This window comes from Pleurodeles waltl, chromosome 3_1 (assembly GCF_031143425.1).
Source record: "Pleurodeles waltl isolate 20211129_DDA chromosome 3_1, aPleWal1.hap1.20221129, whole genome shotgun sequence".
NCBI classification, from domain to species: Eukaryota; Metazoa; Chordata; class Amphibia; order Caudata; family Salamandridae; genus Pleurodeles; species Pleurodeles waltl.
The window spans coordinates 233,556,974-233,576,291 of NC_090440.1; the positions used below are offsets into that span (position 1 = coordinate 233,556,974).

At 43.1% G+C, this 19,318-nt stretch overlaps 1 protein-coding gene across 7 annotated transcripts in view; it reads left to right on the forward strand.

Annotated features, from left to right (window-relative positions):
- The window catches only part of MYO9A (myosin IXA), a 1,132,274-nt gene that overhangs the window by 694,101 nt on the left and 418,855 nt on the right, over positions 1–19,318 (forward strand). For all 7 annotated transcript variants that reach the window (XM_069222286.1, XM_069222289.1, XM_069222284.1 and 4 more), the window contains 2 exons: positions 11,134–11,173; positions 12,267–12,389. In XM_069222286.1, coding sequence (XP_069078387.1) covers positions 11,134–11,173; positions 12,267–12,389 — 163 coding nt within the window. The remainder of the gene's footprint in view (positions 1–11,133; positions 11,174–12,266; positions 12,390–19,318) is intronic.

Here is a 19,318-nt window from a genome sequence, read left to right on the forward strand (position 1 = left end):
ACAAAAGTGATGTTGAATCCATCAGCAGGAAAAAGTGTCAGATGGCAAGTAAAGGGCCACAACAACAAGCTGAAAACGAAACATCCTTCCTGCCTTGAGGTCACCATTACATTCAGAGGTAGCATGAGTCACCCTCTAATGGTGCAACCGTCTGGTCAAAAGATGATCTGTTGCCCCCTGTGACAATTTGCTCTAGCCGGACCTTCTGTGCGTATGGGAGCCTAGGATCCCTCTTGATTAAAATAACCATTAAACCCAAGTGTTGAACAACTCTCTCCTGTGTGACTAGTCTCTTGGGTGACCACCAGAACCAGATTCTAATCGGATACTACATTACCATGATGGCCAAAGTGCTGAAGGTGTGCTGCATTGTGACACCGGTGACTTACTGAAGAATGAAAAATGTCTGTAGTTGTTCCTGCCTACCAGCATGGGGCACCATCGGTCTCCTTCCCAATCCCATCCTGCCCAGGACATAACACACAACCATTTATAGGTGTCCCCATTGTGCTTGCTTACGTACGTTCCTTCTTTCCCGCACCTTTGGTGTTGGATACAGAGCTTCATTTATAATTTTTAGTTCTTTCACAAGTTTTTCAAACTTTGCAAAAATGAAAGTTTGCAGTATTATCTTCAAAAGGGACATAACAAAAGGGTTTAAACCGTACCATACGCATTGCAAGTACATTTTGATTACAGACCCGTACAGTATCTGCCTATGGTGCCTTGGCACCATACATGTCTCAAAATCTTGTGGTAAACAGTCACTGATTCATCCAAAGGTCATTGGGGAGCTAGAAGCCAAATTCTGTGTCACAGAACACAAGAACCAAGGCCAGTCAAGCTGAAAGTCATGAGGCCTCTCCGGATCCCATTCCTACTTGTCATCTTGACATAAGTCGTGAACGAAGTTGATTAATGGACCAAGGCAACAAGTCAAAGTAAGATTCTTTATCTGATAGAGACTCCTAGCTGCAGATTTCTTACCTTAGAATTTCCAGGCATCAGCTTCGAATCCGGAATTTTTCTGCTGAGCAGTACCTTGCTTGTGCCATCGGGTGGCGTCGTTAAGATCCGCGTGCGCCGTCCGGCTCCGCGTGGCATCATCAGCGTCGTTGGAGCCGTCTGTGACGTCACGGTGTTCTATATAGGCACCACCCCGGCACGCGTACGTCAGTTCTTTTCCTTCCGCGCCGGTTAAGCGCAGATCTGGAAAGAGCTTCCCTTTCTTTTTTCGGCGATTTTGTTGAAGCTTTTCGATTGTCTGAAAGATGTCTTCAAGGAAGACGGGACTCAAACCATGTGGTGCATGTCATCGCACCATGTTGGTTACGGATCCACACCAGTTGTGTCTTTAGTGCCTGGAAAAGGACCACGATTCGAAGTCTTGTTCCAACTGTCAACATAAAAACCTATCGGCCTGCAGTAAGTCTTTGAGTGTGTGTTCCTCATTTATTGCCTGTGTGTGTACAACAAATGCTTAACACTACCCTCTGATAAGCCTACTGCTCGACCACACTACCACAAAATAGAGCATTAGAATGATCTAATTTTGCCACTATCTTACCTCTAAGGGGAACCCTTGGACTCTGTGCACACTATTTCTTACTTTGAAATAGTATATACAGAGCCAACTTCCTACACAGACCATGTACTCTTTATGGCTACCCTGTACTTACAATGTCTAAGATTTGGTTTAGACACTGTAGGGGCATATTGCTCATGCAACTATGCCCTCACCTGTGGTATAGTGCACCCTGCCTTAGGGCTGCAAGCCCTGCTAGAGGGGTGACTTACCTATGCCACAGGCAGTGAGAGGTGGGCATGGCACCCAGAGGGGAGTGCCATGTCGACTTAGTCATTTTCTCCCCACCAGCACACACAAGCTGTGAGGCAGTGTGCATATGCTGAGTGAGGGTTCCCCAGGGTGGTATAATACATGCTGCAGCCCTTAGAGACCTTCCCTGGCTACAAGGCCGTAGGTACCAGGGGTACCATTTACAAGGGACTTATCTGTGTGCCAGGGCTGTGCCAATTGTGGGAACAAAGGTACAGTTTACGAAAAGAACACTGCTGCTGGGGCCTGGTTAGCAGGGTCCCAGCACACTTTCAATCATAACTGGCATCAACAAAAGGCAAAAAATTAGGGGGTAACCATGCCAAGGCAGGCGTTTCCCTACACTAGCCCAACAGGGTTCCTCCTTAGGGACTCTTAAGGGTTATCTTTTCTGCCTTATGGGCTTTCCTTCGCTTGCCTGATCAACAGTGTTTAAGTGTCCTATTGTACAGAGATTCTTAAAAGGGCTTGTACATATGTTTCCACCTACGCCTTTTGTTACGCCCCAGTGGGACCTTAATCTAGTGCTTGCTTTTCTAATGTGTGCTTCTTTTGAGCCCTTAAATAATTGTCCTCTCTGGCGGCTCACTATTGAAACAGCCTTCTTAGTGGCAATCACATCTGCCAGAAGAGTGAGTGAGATGCAGGCTTTATCATTGAACCCGCTGTATCTTACGATATGTATCCTGATAGGGTAGTCCTCAGAACTCATGCCTCTTTCCTCCCCAAGGTGGTGACCCCGTTCCATATGGGTCAAAATATCATCCTGCTCACCTTCTTTGCTCCACCGCATCCCTCTACAGAAGAAGGGCATCGCCATCTGTTGGACCCAAAAAGAATGTTATCGTTCTACCTTGACCGCACAAAAGAGTTCCGGGTGGATGGCCAACTCTTTGTGGGGTACGTTGGTGCAAAGAAGGGTCGAGCAGTCCAGAAACTTACCATTTCGTGCTGGGTCATTCTCTGCATTAAAATTTGCTACGCTTTAGCTAGGAAGCAGCCTCCTGAGGGCTTGACAGCTCACTCTACCAGGAGGAAAGCTGCTACCACGGCGTTAGCTCGAGGTGTGCCGGTGCTGGACATCTGCCAGGCGGGAACGTGGGCTTCCTTGCACACGTTTGCAAGACACTACTGCCTGGATAGCCAGGTTAGAATAGAGGGGGATTTTGGTCACTCGGTCCTGCAGGACTTCCTTGTGTGAAGTATATCTTCGCAACCCACCACCAGGAGTTATAGCTTGGGTACCTATTCTAAGGTAAAGAATCTGCAGCTAGAAGTCTCTATCAGATGAACAAGTTACTTACCTTCGGTAACAAATTATCTGGTAAAGACTCTATCTAGCTGCAGATTCCTTACACCCACCCAAGCCTCCCTGCTCTGCGGATATATATTATTCAGATTTTTACCTTTTCTCCAGGGCATGACTTTCTGTTCAGACAATCAGAAAGCAAAAAAGAAAATGAAGAAGCTAAAAGTTGGTTCGTACATGACTCTGTGCTGTCGTGGGAAGTTGTGGAAATGAACTGAGGTACATACGCCAGGGTGGTGCCTATATAGAAGAGCGCTTCAATGACGCTGACGACGATCCACAGAGCCGGACCACGCACGCGGATCCGAACGATGCCACCCAACAGCGTGCACAGGGTACTACTCAGCAGAAAAATTCTGGATTTGAAGCGGACACCAGGGAATTCTAAGGTAGGGAATCTGCAGCTAGATAGTCTCTACCAGATAATTCATTACCGAAGGGAAGTAACTTGTTCGTCTCTGCACTGTTCCCTGATGACTTCTGGCAGACGTCACCCAGTGTTGACGTCTGATTCAGCTCCATGTGCTACAGTTCAAGATTCTGCCAAGGCTTCTTTGACTGATGCTAAGCTGATGGGTAGTGTGCAGCCAATGTTGTGCTATGACATAACCAAGGTACAGCTTCAGGTTGAGGATTAGTATTGTCCTGTTCCTCTGTCTCAATGTCAGTAGTTCAGGAGAATGGAAGCCCTCTTTGATTTTTTACTCTGATGCTCTCTTAGAACCTGAAACATTTTCAATGCTGAGGAGGTGGATAACTTGCTCCCCAATACCTGGACCTCACAGTATGCCAGTGGCACAGATACATCACCTGAAATGGAGTTCAACTCAGCCTTTGGGGCTCTAACTGTGGAAACTGCTCTGCTACAGTGATGTTGCATTTGCAGATGGCTACTGTAGAGACTAGAGACAGTCTTTTGGTAGGGATCTTGTGTCTTGGCCTCCAAATTCAAAGTACTTACTTCCAATCAACGATACCCTGACTCAGGCCCTGACCTTGGCCTGGTCCGGACCTTGCACAGCCCCGCCAGTAAGTTCATCCACTGCTTGGTACATAGACCTGGGCCGGGTCTAGTTATTTCATCTTTCTAATGCACCATCTGACACAATAGAACTTTATTGTTGTTTTTGGAGGCCCCAAGGATCTCCTTTATGATCAGACACTTTGCCTGTTCTGTCAACATCAGGGCAGATAAATCGAAACCACCATGCATTATAAGACTGAACAGAAGTAACCTTTACAATTAGAGTTGACACAGGGCATTTTCCACTGGTGTGATGTACCTGTTTTAGATTTATTTGCTGTCTCAGACAACTCTGTTCCCAGTCTTTTTCTCTCACAAGTTGCCCAGATTTTTGCCTCCTGTATGAACCTTAGAGAATATATTCCATCTTTAGGCTTTCTATATGCGTTTCCCCTGCTCCTGTCTGTGCCATGGGTCCTTAAGGTGGCCAGGTAGAATTAGGCTCAGCTCATTCTGATTGCACCATACTGGGTTCAGATGGTCTGAAATATCAGTATATCCTGTTTGCTTAGGCTGCCTCTTTGAGAGGACCTACTGTCCCAGCAGCAGGGCAGAGTCCTGCAGCAGAACCTCTTCAAACTACATTTCCCTGTGTGGGGATTGAGCAGAATCAACTGACAGTGTTGATCTTCCATTGGAGGTGGGGATGTCGTTTTGGATGCTCACTGAAGTGTGGTGGAGGCATAATTAGCCCATTTTCCATATATCACCATTTTTCCTGAGAATCTGGTGTCTCCAGGTGTATGCCAGCTTTCTTCCAAAAGTGGTTTCGTCTTTTCATATAGAGGTGGCCATCAGAAGCCCTGCATTCTTCTCTCTTCCGCAACTTTCTAAGGATGAGAAACTGCCCCAATCGGATCCCTTGTGGGCCCTTAGTTTTTACATTGATATGACTATGAAGCAAGTACCAGGTGGGCGATTAACCTTTCATTGGATGCACTGGTGAGAAAGGGACCATCTCACAACAGTTATCCTTTGCATCCTGCTGTGTTACTTGTTGGCCAAAAAGGATCATCGTGAGGGCCTTCAGGGTCATTCCACCAGGGACAAGGCTGCTACGACAGCGTTAACTCAGTATGTTTACATATTGGGCATCCCCTAAGCTACCAAAGGGACCTCCTCCCGTGCGTCCACCAGGCTTTGCTGTATTAACTTACAGGTCCACAGGAAGAGACATTTTATATGTTCGGTCCTGCAGGACTTCCTGGTGTAAAGTCTGCTTCTCTGTTTCTCCTCCTGGAGGGGACATTGCTGCTGTTAGATGTATCCATCAGAAGAACAAACTACACATACCTTCAGTAATGCTCATATTGGTGATACTCTATCTAACTACAGAATACCCTCCCAACTAGTCATCTTCCCATTATGTGGAGTGATCTTTTGGGGGGTAATAAGGTTCCAATTTAGAAGATGCACAATTTCAAGATCCATAGTTTGTCAGTAATGTTTCTCTAGGGACATTTCTTTGATACTGAGCATACTCCATTGTCAGCTGGTTGTTTTCTTCAGTTGGTGGAAAGATTGGAATGTGGTTAAGCATGTAAGTATAGCATTCGGCCTCGCTGTTACTATGAATCTTCTTGCGTGCTTTGTTGATCAGATGTCTAACGTGGCCTTGTGCCTGCAATTTGATACTCATTGTCTCTCCTCGTACATCATAAAACTTTTAATCTGAACTGTTCTTATGTACCGTCAGAAATTGCCCTCCAGAGAGGTTTTCCTTTGCTGCCAGTAGATGGTATATGTCAAATCTTCACAAAGAATTTCTGTTAGTAGGTTTGGAAAAACAGGTTTGTGTATTCTCCTTGATGTGGAATTGAAGAATAGATCGAAAATTGTATTTCTTCTCCGAGCAGAGTTATAGTAAATTGTAAGTGTGGATTGCGATCATGAATCTTGTTGAGGAAAGAGGTAGCTTCTTTCTATCTACCTCTCCAGATTGAAAAGATCTTATCTGTGTAGGGGTGCCATGTTTTTGTTTTTGGAAGTGGTTACTGTCATGGAAAACGAATGTTTCACAATATAGTACATAAAAGTAAGACAGACCATGCATGCGGGCACTTCCTATACTGATGCCCGCCCACTTGTATAAAAACAATGTTCTTTGAATTGGATGATAATTTCTTGTCAAAACTCATAACATTAATGAGTGTGTGATGTATGGGTAATCTGTAAATATTAGGTCACCTTTCAGAGTCTGAGTTGCTTACTTTGGAATGTTTTTATAAAGTGACTTCACATCTAGGAAGACCCTGATCTGAGTGCGAGGATCAAGACTGGTGATTCACTTCAAATTTCACGAATCTTTAGTATGTTTTAAAGAGAATGGCATTTTGCAACTAGTGATTGTAGGTCAGATGCAACAGACTGGGAAAGTGGTTTAGAAATGGAACCTTCTGACACCATTGATCTACCTGGTGAAGGATTGTTGGATCTTAGGTACTGTCTAAAAGCAGGAAGCCTGCGGATGTCTGCAATCAAGACTTAATGTTTTTGTGTGGATATTCATCATGATACTACTGTTTACTCAACCATACTGATTTTCTGCATTTTGTGCTATTTGTAAGCTCTTTGGGCATTTTTTCACATTTTCCATTGGAATGTGACAACAGTCGCTCTTGGCTGTATCTGAATCACAATCCATCCTCTATCTGTGTTTTTTTGTCAGTAAGTTTTTATTGAATGTTCAACACTTTGAGGGCCTGCTGTAATTTGTTTGGAAAGGTTTTAAAAACATGTTTGCTGGTTCTTCCTGTGTTGTGTCTGTATGTGCCAGTGCTGTTTTTTCCGAAAGTAAACACCTTGAAAAGATAATACTGTTTGGAGGTCTAAATCATGATTTGTGTTTTAAACCAGTTACTTTGCCAGTGTCCTTTGGGTCAAAAAGAAGAAATGCCGTTTATTTGTTCTGAAACATTGATAATGTTCTGTTCTTGCTCAAATTGGATTGTTTATTGGTAGGGGCAAAGCCTAACTCTCTGTTCAGTATTTTTTATTACAATTTTGTAGGTTGAGTCCCTCTGGTTCTGTTGTTGTCTTCTCGCTCTGCTCTTAGTGACTATTGGGGAGCACTCTGTCCATTATTATTAGTGTAGTTCCTGGGTTTTCCTCTACCTGTGCCCTTTTCTTCTTCCTCTTCCAAAGTTAGACATTCTTTAGGCCCCAAATAGGGTAGGTAGACATTTGGCCAAAATTGGACTTGCTGAAAATTACCCAGCTGCCTACTTGGTCCTTCATCCCCACTACGCTCTTCACCTGATATGAACGTCCAGTTTCCAAGTTTAGTTTGTTCATATTTTGGCCATTGTTTTGTTTTGACTGATAGTCAGGATTAGTGTAATGGTCATCTTTAGTATAAGGGTATGTTGCTTCATAGGAGAAGCATTGCAGGCCCTTTTTTAATTTCACTATCTTAGTATTTCTCAAGTATTCTTAACTTATTTCTGTGTTGATGATACCTAATTATTTTTTTATAGATGGTCATCTGCACAAGAGATTTAATGTTAGGTACTTTGACTAGTATTTCCAACAGTATAGCATCTGATGTACTTTCATCTGTGCTTGTTATTATTGATGTTTTTCTTTTGCTTTATTGTGGTTTTACAAAGCTTTTTTGTTCAGGCAGCAGCTGGGCCCTCTACCTATGGATGAAGAGGTCTGTCCGAAAGTTCATATAAATATATTAAATCTATAATTGTATGAACACGCCAAACGTAAGAACATGCTGCCATAGATGAGAAAGCAAGTGTTTCTTCACATCAAGATCAGCAGGTAGTACCAGTACAGAGCCGTACCTTTCTGCTTGTAGTTAGCCTGTATCCATTTTTCATTTTCAGGGTAGTGTGGAGGCTTTTCACTGAAGCATATAAAAAATGTTGTCCAGCCATATTTGGTTGCTGGCAGATAAGGCATGCTTTTGCGAGGTTGTGCAAGACTTGCACAAAAAATCCATAAGTCAGCACTATACTTTTTTCACTTTGGGCATTTCTGAAAATGTGCCGTGAAAGTCAGCAGACTCTCTTCTGAACACTGAAAATATCTTCTGCTTCAGAAAATCTTTAATCTGGCAGCCACTTGGATTTCTTTTTTTTTTTAATTTATGATATTGTGTTTTTTTTTATCTCAAATGCTGAGTTCCACATTATACCTTTTTAAGGGTGCCTAGAGATTTTGGTGATGCTAGAGATAGTCTAAAAAGGTGGATTGAGTGTATCACTGTACTATAAAGTTATTCTAGTCTCTGGTGCCAGAGGAAGAACAAGTTAAAGGTAGTCCTCTTCTAGAAGTCCTTCTTTCCGCAATTAGTTGTAGCTGATGCCTTGGTGCAAAGTTCGGGAGCTTACATACATATTAATGGTGGAAGGAAAACGGCTGATCAGGTAGCAATCTTTCCAGGTGAACATGATTGAACTTAATTTAGTTCAGGGAGCTTGGGAGTCCTTAATGATATGACCATCATGCTTTAGCTTGATGCAGGCAGGCAAACCGGTAGGGATGACATCCAAGGCAATTTCATGGGAGTCTTCTTTTGCAAGCCAGAATAATTTACCTGTCACATATTGAAAACACTGTGGTGTACCAGCCTGTTAGTATGTGATGAATGTCAGAGTACTTGAGGACAACTTCCCAGAATGGGGGACACCAGCTATCAACCTCTTTGCCACCACAAGAAACATAGTAGAGAGACTTTGGGTTCCAGTTCTCAAAGCCTGGATCTAGGTGAACGACCATTTGATAACCTGCTCACAAACAAATCTTTAATCATCTCAACCACTTCCTATCCTCCTGTAGGTAATCATCCTCTTAAAGCCATACACAACTGTAGTAAGGATCTCTGAATACTTTTTCTGATTTGATGAACATCCAGTAAAATGTCCTTACATTTCATAATATTGTGCTGTTTCAAGAGGAAGAGGTTTTGCATTTCGTATCCATGGAAACATGGTGGGCTTGTCAAGTGGAGAAGACACTACTATAACTTAGATCTCACCTGAGACAGCGCATACAGTGTAGTGGGAAAGAGGTTTTGTTAACTTTAAAAAACAAATATCTGAAAATGACTTAGAGCCCGCCCATTCCTTACCATTGGTTGGCTTCATTGTCACTCTCATTTACTAGTATCTCATTGGTCTGCTGCTGAATTTTTGACCCAGTTTTCGTGTGCTTGCCCTTTCGATTGGGCACAAACCAAGTACTGGGTAATAATTTCTGCTATGCGCTTGGATTGAGGTACTTTTTTTCAGTCTCCTACTTCGTTGCTTGTTGTCGTCATCCCTCTTGCCCCGTTTATTGTTGTCCTGATCCCCTGCCCCATTGCTTAAGGCTTCTAGTTTAGGGAGATAGCTTTCCTAATTTGTGCATCAATGTTACTCATCGACTAAACAAAATCTAGAATGTAGCATTTGATAGAGACTTCTAGCTGCAGATTCCTTACCATTGAATTCCCTGGCATCAGCTTCGTATCTGGAATTTTTTGCTGAGCAATACCCTGCGCGCGCCGTTGGGTGGCGTCGTTCGGTTTCACTGGCGTCGTTCAGCTCTGTGTGGCTTCAACAGCGCCGTTGGAGCCGTCTGTGATGTCACGGTCGCCTATAAAGGCAACACCCCAGTGCGCATACGTCAGTTCTTTTCCTTCCATGCCGGTTAAGCGCAGGTCCGAGATTGAGCTACCCTCTACCTTTCTTGGCAGGCCTTTTTTTCGACCATTTTGTTGAAGATTTTTCATGTCTGTGCGAGGATGTCATCGAGGACGACTGAGTTTAAGCTGTGTAGCGCCTGCCATAGTGCCATGTTGGTGATGGCCCCCCATACCAGGTATGTCTCTGGTGCCTCGATAGAGACCACGACTCGAAGCCATGCTCTGACAGAGTGAGGCTTAGGAACAGTTACAGTACAAATGGAATCTTCGTTTACATTTACTTACCAAAAAAGGTTTTGGTATTCAACAGTTTGAAGAGTCTCTGAGTAGAACTTGTCGCTTAATATTTTAAAACTACATCTCGCATTCTAATTATCTATGGAGAATGCAAAGTAGTGCTTTAATGCTGTAGATTTCTTTAAACCATGGAAGTGCAGGTACACGTAAGACCCATAAATTGCCCAAGGAACTGCGTTTGTCATGCACCACAATGGGCTGTGCGCATGTAGCTCAGTGCCTGTTGTTGTCAGATGGTTATGGAGATGGGGAGCAAAGAGGGAGCCTCATCGCTCTTAATGCGTGAAAAAAGCAACTTTCAGCCATGCTGCACAGCAGCTACTTTGGTGTGCAGCATGGATAAAATATTGTCAAAGCAAATAGGTTGTTTAGGTGAGACCTGTTTGCTTTGCCAGTACTTGTTTCTATTTGGCAAAATATGCAGTTAATATTTCATCTTTTAAATTACACTTGGCAGCTATTGCTGCTCTCTGGGAAAGATATGATGATGAGATCATTTTTCACCATTCCACAAGGTGTGCTTTAAAAAAAAATTATCTTAAGGTAATTGGAGTTCATTCAAACCTCAGTGGCAAGTAAAGAGGATGAGGAGCTTTCCCTTTCTTACGTAGAGATGAGCAAAACCTTCAGCAAATGCTGTCGTCTGCATAAAATGAATAATTCCAGCCTGACACATACTGTGCGTCAGAATCCTGTTTTTTATTCACTTTCTGGTTGTTATAGCTATACTGTCCCTCATTCAATACTGTCCTTCATTTAAAACATTGATTTTATGTACCATAAGGTAAAGAAGAACCAAAACTGGATCTACTTCACACATAGGACAAGTTAGGATCTCTGCTAAAGCGCTGCAGCACCTTTTTCATATACAGTGTAGTTGAGTGAAAAACTGATCTTGTAAAGTTGCGTGAAAACAGACTTTGCACATACTTTCTAATGCAATGTCTCTGATAAAGCATGTGATTGTCCATGTATTGCAAGTCATACAGCAGTAATAATTTTATAATGTAAATGTGCTCTTCTTTCAGGCGAAACCGGAATGTGAAAACTAAACTCAGCCTACCGAAGGTAGGTGTTGCAAAAATGCAATTTGCACATTACCGCCTCTCTAACACTGGTGTACAATTCACTACCTCGTACAGGCAGCTGTGCACTCAGCCACATCCATGATGTACCTGTAGAATTTTATAAACAGAGCATTATGTGAGGGAGACTCATTTGCATAGAGTACCATCTCATTAGACATGTATACAGAGCAGATTCTCTCACTGCTACACACATACCCTCAATAATACATACAAAGTCTTAGGTAACTACCTATCTTTGACATGCATGTATCCTCGTTACTGTAAGCATAAACTCTACATATAGTCACAGACAGGGATACCTATTTATGCCCTCACTCTCACACATGCCCTCACTGACTTGTAATAGACCATCACTGAAACTGCAGCATACATTCCTTGACAGATACCTAAACTCAATAATGTACACACAGCCTTATTGGCACGTTTCCGTACACTGACTGATGCACACACACACACATGATGACATTGAGTCACTAAAAGAAGCCTACTGAAACACTTTCCCTCACGTGCATGCATACATGACTTCACTGATTTTTAAAGATCCTTCTTGATACGTCCCCTCATTAAGACATTAAATTGCATGTATCACTCACATTCCCCCAAAGTTATTACCATAATAATTTCTCTAACACTCAAACGCATACCCATTACTCACTGGTTGTCTGTCACACACTCATTAGCAGCCCTGCAGACCTCGAGCCATTACTTGACTGGTGCATGCATTATCCCACCTTCACTGACTGGTTGCCTACCCCCAGCTGCCACATGCTCTGTGGTATGTTCTGTCCCTGAAAGATGTTCGGAACTGTTAGGAGTCACAATATTAATTAACGTACAGTGTGTTTTTATGATGACCCATTCCAGTATTGGGTAGATAATCTGAGGTTGGTTATTTGACTGATGTTCAGAAGCTAGTGATTTGTGAACAGTGAATAGATCGGTAGGTGAGGGTATAGTCACCCACGTATGTTATTGTAGTTCAGAGCTAGTGTTGCGAACTGTAAGGAATGGAAAGAATCTACTGTTTTAAAAAAAAAATTAATGTGATCATTCTTTACTTCTCTCTTCCACAGCATCTTTTGGATGTTAAGTCACTAAAACATCTGACCTGCCTGACGCTGCACGACCGAATCACCAAGTCCCTCCTCCACCTGCACAAGAAGAAGAAGCCTCCCAGCATTAGTGCACAATTCCAGGTCATTAATTAAACCCAACTCACATGTGTTATATTCTAACAGTCTTGATCAAATCTGTGTCTCTATCCCACCCACATGCACTCTTGAACAGACCTTCAATATCCCCTCTGCACTCAAATACATGCCTAAATAAACATCAAGCATACCCATCCTACCCCCATACACACCACAAGCATCATTCAACATTACAGCTTTGCCATTAAAATCTACAACTCCACTGACATCATACACATGTAAGAAAATCACCAGCGTCCCTGTATAACCTCAGGTACACCACTGAGATTTCTTTTTGGCCTCATGAATATCTGAGCAAATCCCCCAGCGTCCTCTTCTCACTCTGATACTGTTAGGAACAGACCATTTTGCTGTACGACATTCTCAACTAGACTGCGTCTCCTCCTCCTAGCCCTGCTAAGCAAAACCCTCCTGCATTCCCATTGTTCACTCTTATAGTTCTAAATAAGTCTCTTGTGCCCTCGATCTGCCTTTATACACACTTGAACAAACCTGCAGCCTCATAGCACTGCCCTACACATGATGAAGGCCTCCAGCACGTACCCTTTCTAATTTTACCTATGCAAGCTAACCTCCTGCCTGACTGTCTGCCATCATACTTTCTGAAGCTAGACTCTACCTTCTTTATTCCCCCTCATACATCCATAGCAAATCTCCATGATTATGTAACCCTCGTAAGTTCCCAAATAAATCCTCATTGTTTATATCCAGCCCTCGTGCACTCTTGAGAAGACATTCACCATCATTATACAGTTCAAACACATTTCTGAATAAATGTCCAGCATCCTCATTCTGTCCTTATTCACAAATGTGCAAATAGCCTACATCCTCATCCTACCCCCATTCACAAAATAGAAGGTCCACAGTCTGCCACCACTACAACCATAGTCTATATCTATTCTGACAGCTCCTCGAAGGTGTCACTGCATTAATGATCCAATGGCATCCACCTGCCACCCTGAAGACTCTGATTCCGGTCTTTCTTCACCAGAGGTCTTCTGAATGCAAGCAATGCCACCAACATAGTTGATCTAATCTCTAAAGATTTGTCTTTCAGTCAGAAAGAGAATTAGCTTACTGACATCTTCTCTGTTGTGCACCTCCATATCCCGTAACATCCTCTCCCTCCACCCCAGCACCACCCCCCTCCCCCCCCACTCCACCTGAAATATTACTGGAAGCCAGAGACCCTCACCTAAACATTGTTAATGATTTGAAACAACACAATAGACAGAAAATCCAGAAATATTCATCAAACACATAAACAAGTGGTAACACATCTATTTAATTTGCAAACAAATATAAATTTAAAAAAATGTAATTTTAAAAGGAAGATTGAAGCTTTTCTAAATTCAATTGGAGCCATACATCATCCGTACTATAATCTGTTTGATGTGTCTGCACTGCTTCCGTAAATCAATCAGAGGATGCCAATTTAATTTTTAGCTTCCAATTTCAAATTCCTTGACATTCAAATTATTTTAAAACTTTTCAGTTGGACATTTAGCCACTTTATTTATATACATGTTATTAATCTGTTAATATTATTTAATTTTCTAAGCAATCGCGGGAACCCCTAAGGAAGCTTTGCAGACGCCCAGGGGTCCCCGGACCACAGGTTGGGAACCACTGCCCTACAGGACGTTTTGTTTTTTATTAACTAAATGCAATTATTTTTCTAACTTTGAAGCCTGGCACGTCTTTCATGACTGAAGTGGTGACATTTTTACTGTCTTAATAGCTGAAGCCATAACAGAGACTCCGCCCTTCTAGTTTACTTACATTAGACAGTAGTCTTTTTATTATGCTTACAGCAGGCAGTAGCTGAAGTCTATCTTATGCGATACTAGTTATGGAAGAGGGTGTTAATTTATCAGGCCCTCAGCCCTGAAGAGATCATAAAATGATTAATACTGCTATAGGTCATATATGCAGATCATAGTCATTTTGTAGGCATAGTTAGGACTATCGTCTGCGATTTATACTGTAGCAGGTAAGTGGCAGGCTGAAGAAAATGTGTATATATATATATATATATATATATATAGATATATATATGTTCGATGGCATGTGTAGCTGCAGATACACGTTTTGCACAAGTCTGCCATTTTGTGTTGGGCTCTGAGTGTTACAAGTTGTTTTTCTTCGAAGAAGCATTTTCGAGTCACAAGAGCGAGTGACTCCTCCTCTCGGTGATATTGCGCATGGGCATCGAGTCCTTTGTTAGATGGTTTTCCGCCGTCGGGTTCGGATGTGTTTCCTCTCGCTCCGGTAGATCTTGGTTCGGTACTATCTGAACTTCTCTATCTTTCCTTTAAACATCGGTATCGTTTTTGAACGGGGTTTTCAAACTGCACTCTATCCGATTGTATCGTCGGTATCATCTAAACGCCCTTCTCTAGCCTACTGCGTCATATGCTCATGGATTGGACTCCGTTTTGATTCTGCCCTCGGTGCCACGCCAAGTTCCCCTACACCGACCAACACTCTCTCCCTATCACAAAGAAAAACCCTGTGAGACGTGCCGATCCTTCCGCTCCAAGAAGACTCTGCGGGTTCGGACAGCGCGTCGGCTAGAGATGGCATCCAAGTCGACTGAACAAACACCCGACATTTTCAGTGAGGAACAAGCACAGACTGCAGTTTCCATTGCAGACTCTGATTCCAACCGTGACTCCGATTGGGGCAGCCAAGTGATTCCTGCGGCGGAGTACGTGAGTACGCTAGCCCCTTCCCATCGCCCAAAAAAATCAAAAAAGTAATCACAACTGGTCTTGGGTCCACCACTGCTTGCTGGCCATGTCGGACCCGAAAGTTGCATCTCGATGATCGACCCTCGGGTTCAGCGTTGAAAAAGACCAAAATACATTTGATGTCGGCCGAACAGACTGCCACACCTGTTTCGGGATCGACTTGAAAAGTGGAGGCTTCCACTTCGGAACCGAAGCATTTGTCTTCCACCTCAGAGCCGAAACACCTAACATCCTCTTCGGAGCTGAAAAAACTTCTACCTGCTTCGGAGTCAACATTCTCAGCTTGATTAAAATAGTTGATCTCCAAGCTTTCAGAGCACAAAACTGTGGGAAAGAAATATGCTCCATCTGTGGAATAATTCACGGACATTATCCAAATCCATAAGGATACTGGAAAGATTATTACCTCTCCTCCTTCTATAACTAAAAGGAAACTATCTTTCCAAGAGACTTTGGAAGCTGGGCCTTCACCTGCCCAAATCTTCAAGCACAAGGAGAAACCAAAGGCAGTACATCAGCCATCACCACTGTATTCTCCTTTGCTTCCCACTTCACCACCACCTGATACTCCACCACCAAAACCTCAACCTACACATTTTTCACCGCAGTCCCCTGTTTCCTCACATGGGGATCACCTGGGTGACAATACTTATAGTGTAGATCCATGGGATTTGTATGACCCAGATCCTATGCCATGTAAGGATCCTGATGTATATCCCACTAGGCCATCTCCACCGAAAGATACCATGGCCAATAATCAGGTTATTGCTAGAGCAACTGCACACCAAAGTGTGCAGCTGCACTCGGATCCCATAGAGGTTGATTTTTATTTAACACGTTATCCTGTACACACACAGAGTACCAACGCCTACCAAAGCTTCCAGGCATTCTTAAACATGCTGATGACATTTTTAAGGAGCCAGTAAAGGTTAGGATACTAACACCAAGGGTGGACAAAAAATACAAAGCTGCACCATCAGATCCATCACTCAGCAATTCCCACCTGATTCTATTGTAGTGAGTGCAGCAAGAAAGAGGGCAAATAGTCAGTCCACCGGAGATGCTCCTCTCGTGATGGGGAAAGCCGCAAATTTGATGCACCAGGCAAGAGAGTGGCAACTCAAGCTGCAAATCATTGCAGAATTGCCAATTCCCAGGCTCTTTTAGCCAGGTACGATAGGGCCCATTGGGACGAGGTGCCAGAGTTCCTGCAATATCTCCCAGCGGAACACCAAAAAAGGGCACAGCAGGTAGTTGCAGAAGGACAGGCTATCTCCAACAACCAGATGAGATCCACCCTAGATGCAGCAGACTTTGCAGCTAGGACTATAAACACTGGTGTAATAATCAGGAGGCATGCTTGGTTGTGAGCTTCAGGCTTTAAACCTGAAATACAGCAAGCAGTCCTTAATATGCCCTTTAACAAACAGCAGTTATTTGGACCAGAGGTGCATACCACCATAGAAAAATTAAAAAAGGACTCCGACACAGCTAAGGCCATGGGTGCCCGTTACGCAACACCTGTTCGGGAACTTTTCACAGGCCTAATTTCAGAGGTGGTTTTAAACCCTCAACACCAGAGGCCTCTACTTCCCAACAAAAGCAGGGACAACACTATTACTCTAGAAGGTCTTTCAAAGGTTCCTATAGAGGAAACAACTTTAGAGGTGGGGGTAAATCCACTGCTACAAGAGGCGCCTCCACCTCGTCAAAACAGTGACTTTCTCAACGTCCCCACACAGTACACATCTCCTTTGTGAGGAAGACTGCAACATTTCTATCATCAGTGGCACAACATCACATCAGATCAATGGGTAATTCCTCATACCAAAAAAAGGATGGTACTCTGAAACCAATCCTCGATCTCAGACTCCTCATTCAATACATTCTATCAGAGCATTTCCCCATGGTCATTCTTCAGGTTGTCATTCCCTTACTACAAAAATAAGACTACATGACTAACAGATGCTTACTTCCATATTTCCATACATCCAGCACATCGCAAATACTTAAGGTTTGTGATAGCAGGCAAGCGCTACCAATTGAAAGTGTTACCCTTCAGAGTGACAACAGCACCAAGGGTATTTACCAAATGCTTAGCAGTGGTTACAGCATACCTCAGAAGACAACATATACATATTTTTCCTTGTTTGGATGACTGGCTCATAAAAGCCAACACCATTCAAACCTGTCAACAACACCCACAAGCAATACCCTACACTGTCTAGGGGTCACAATCCGTTAACAGATATCGCACCTTCAATCAGCGTAAATACGACCTTATCTGGGAGCAATTCTGAACACTCAGTCAGCATTAGCTAACCCAAACCCACAGAAAATTCAAACATTTCACCACTCATATCTCAGCTAGAATACAATCAAACTTACACAGTAAGGTTTATTATGAATGGGAATGATAGTATAGTGCATAGCAATAGTACCCAATGCACGCCTAAAACCCCTACAACAGTGTCTTTCGCAACATTGGTCTCAGGCACAGGGTCAACTTCACGATCTAGTGTTGTTGGACCGCCAAACTTACAACTCTCTGCAATGGTGGAATCACACCAACTTATCAAAAAGGGTGGCCATTTCAGGACCCTGTACCACAGACCATAATCACCACAGATACATTAATGACAGGTTGGGGAGCCCATCTCAACAATCTTACTATACAGGGAGAATGGGACTCATTCCAGCAGACTTACCACATAAACCACAAGGAATTGCTAGCAGTGTTCTTAGCACTCAAAGCATTCCAACCACAGATCACACACAAGACAGTGTTAATGAGGACAGACAACATGGCAACAATGTGTTATCTGCAAAAACGGGGGGGGGGGGAAGGGGCGGACACACTCATCCCAATTGTCCCTTCTAGCACAGACAACTTGTAAGTGGGCAATTCACAATCACATTAAACTACTAGCAGAGTATATCCCAGGGATACACAACCAACCAGCGGACCTCTTAAGCAGGACATAGCAACAAATACACGAATGGGAGATCCACCCACAAGTAATTCAACAGTACTTTCACATGTGGGTAACACCAAACATAGACCTGTTTGCAACAAGCGAAAACGCGAAATGCCCAAACTTCGCATCCAGCTACCCACACCCTCGATCCAAGGGCAATGCTCTATGGATCGATTGGTCAGGGATATTTGCTTACGCTTTTCCCCCTCTACCACTAATTCTATTTCTGGTCAACAAGATCCATCACACCTCCCTCACTATGATACTCATATCTCCCACGTGGGCACATCAAGACTGGTACGCAACAGTATTGGATCTGTCTGTAGCACCACATCACAAGCTCCCAAACAGACCAGACCTATTCACTCAAAACAAAGGTCAAATCCGGAATCCCAATCCCAGTATGCTCAACCTGGCGATTTGGCTACTGAGGTGATAGCGTTTGTATATTTACAGCTTCCATCAGAGTGTATGGACATTCTAAAGGAAGCACATAAACCTACAACCAGGCAGTGCTATGCAGCTAACTGGAAACATTTTGTATATTACTGTCAACCCAAAAACAGTGATCCACTTAAAGCATCAGTACAAGATATTTAAAATTCATTTAACAGCAATATCAGCCTACCTCCAAAACAGACAGCATACTTCTCTGTTTAGAACTCCTGTCATAAAAGCTTTTATGGAAGGCCTTAAAAGAGTTATTCCACCTACAGCTCCACCAGCTCCTGCCTGGAATCTTAACATTGTGCTCACAAGGCTTATGTGTCCACCATTTGAACCCATGCTTTCCCGCACTCTTCAATGTCGCTCATGGAAATTTGCTTTCCTGGTAGCAATTACTTCCTTAAGGAGATTTAGTGAAATTCAAGCATTCATTTTAGAAGAACCTTTCTTACAAATTCACAAACACAAAATAGTAATTACGACAAATCCAAAATTCCTACCCAAAGTGGTTTCACAATTTCACATCAGTCAGTGGAATTGCCAGTCTTCTTTCCACAGCCAGATTCAGTTGCTGAAAGAGCTCTGCACACTCTTGATGTCAAAAGAGCTCTCATGTATTATATAGACAGAACAAAAGATTTCAGAAAATCTAAACAACTTTTTGTGGCTTTTTAACAGCCTCATAAGGGTAATCCTATTTCAAAACAAGGATTAGCCAGATGAATAGTAAAGCATG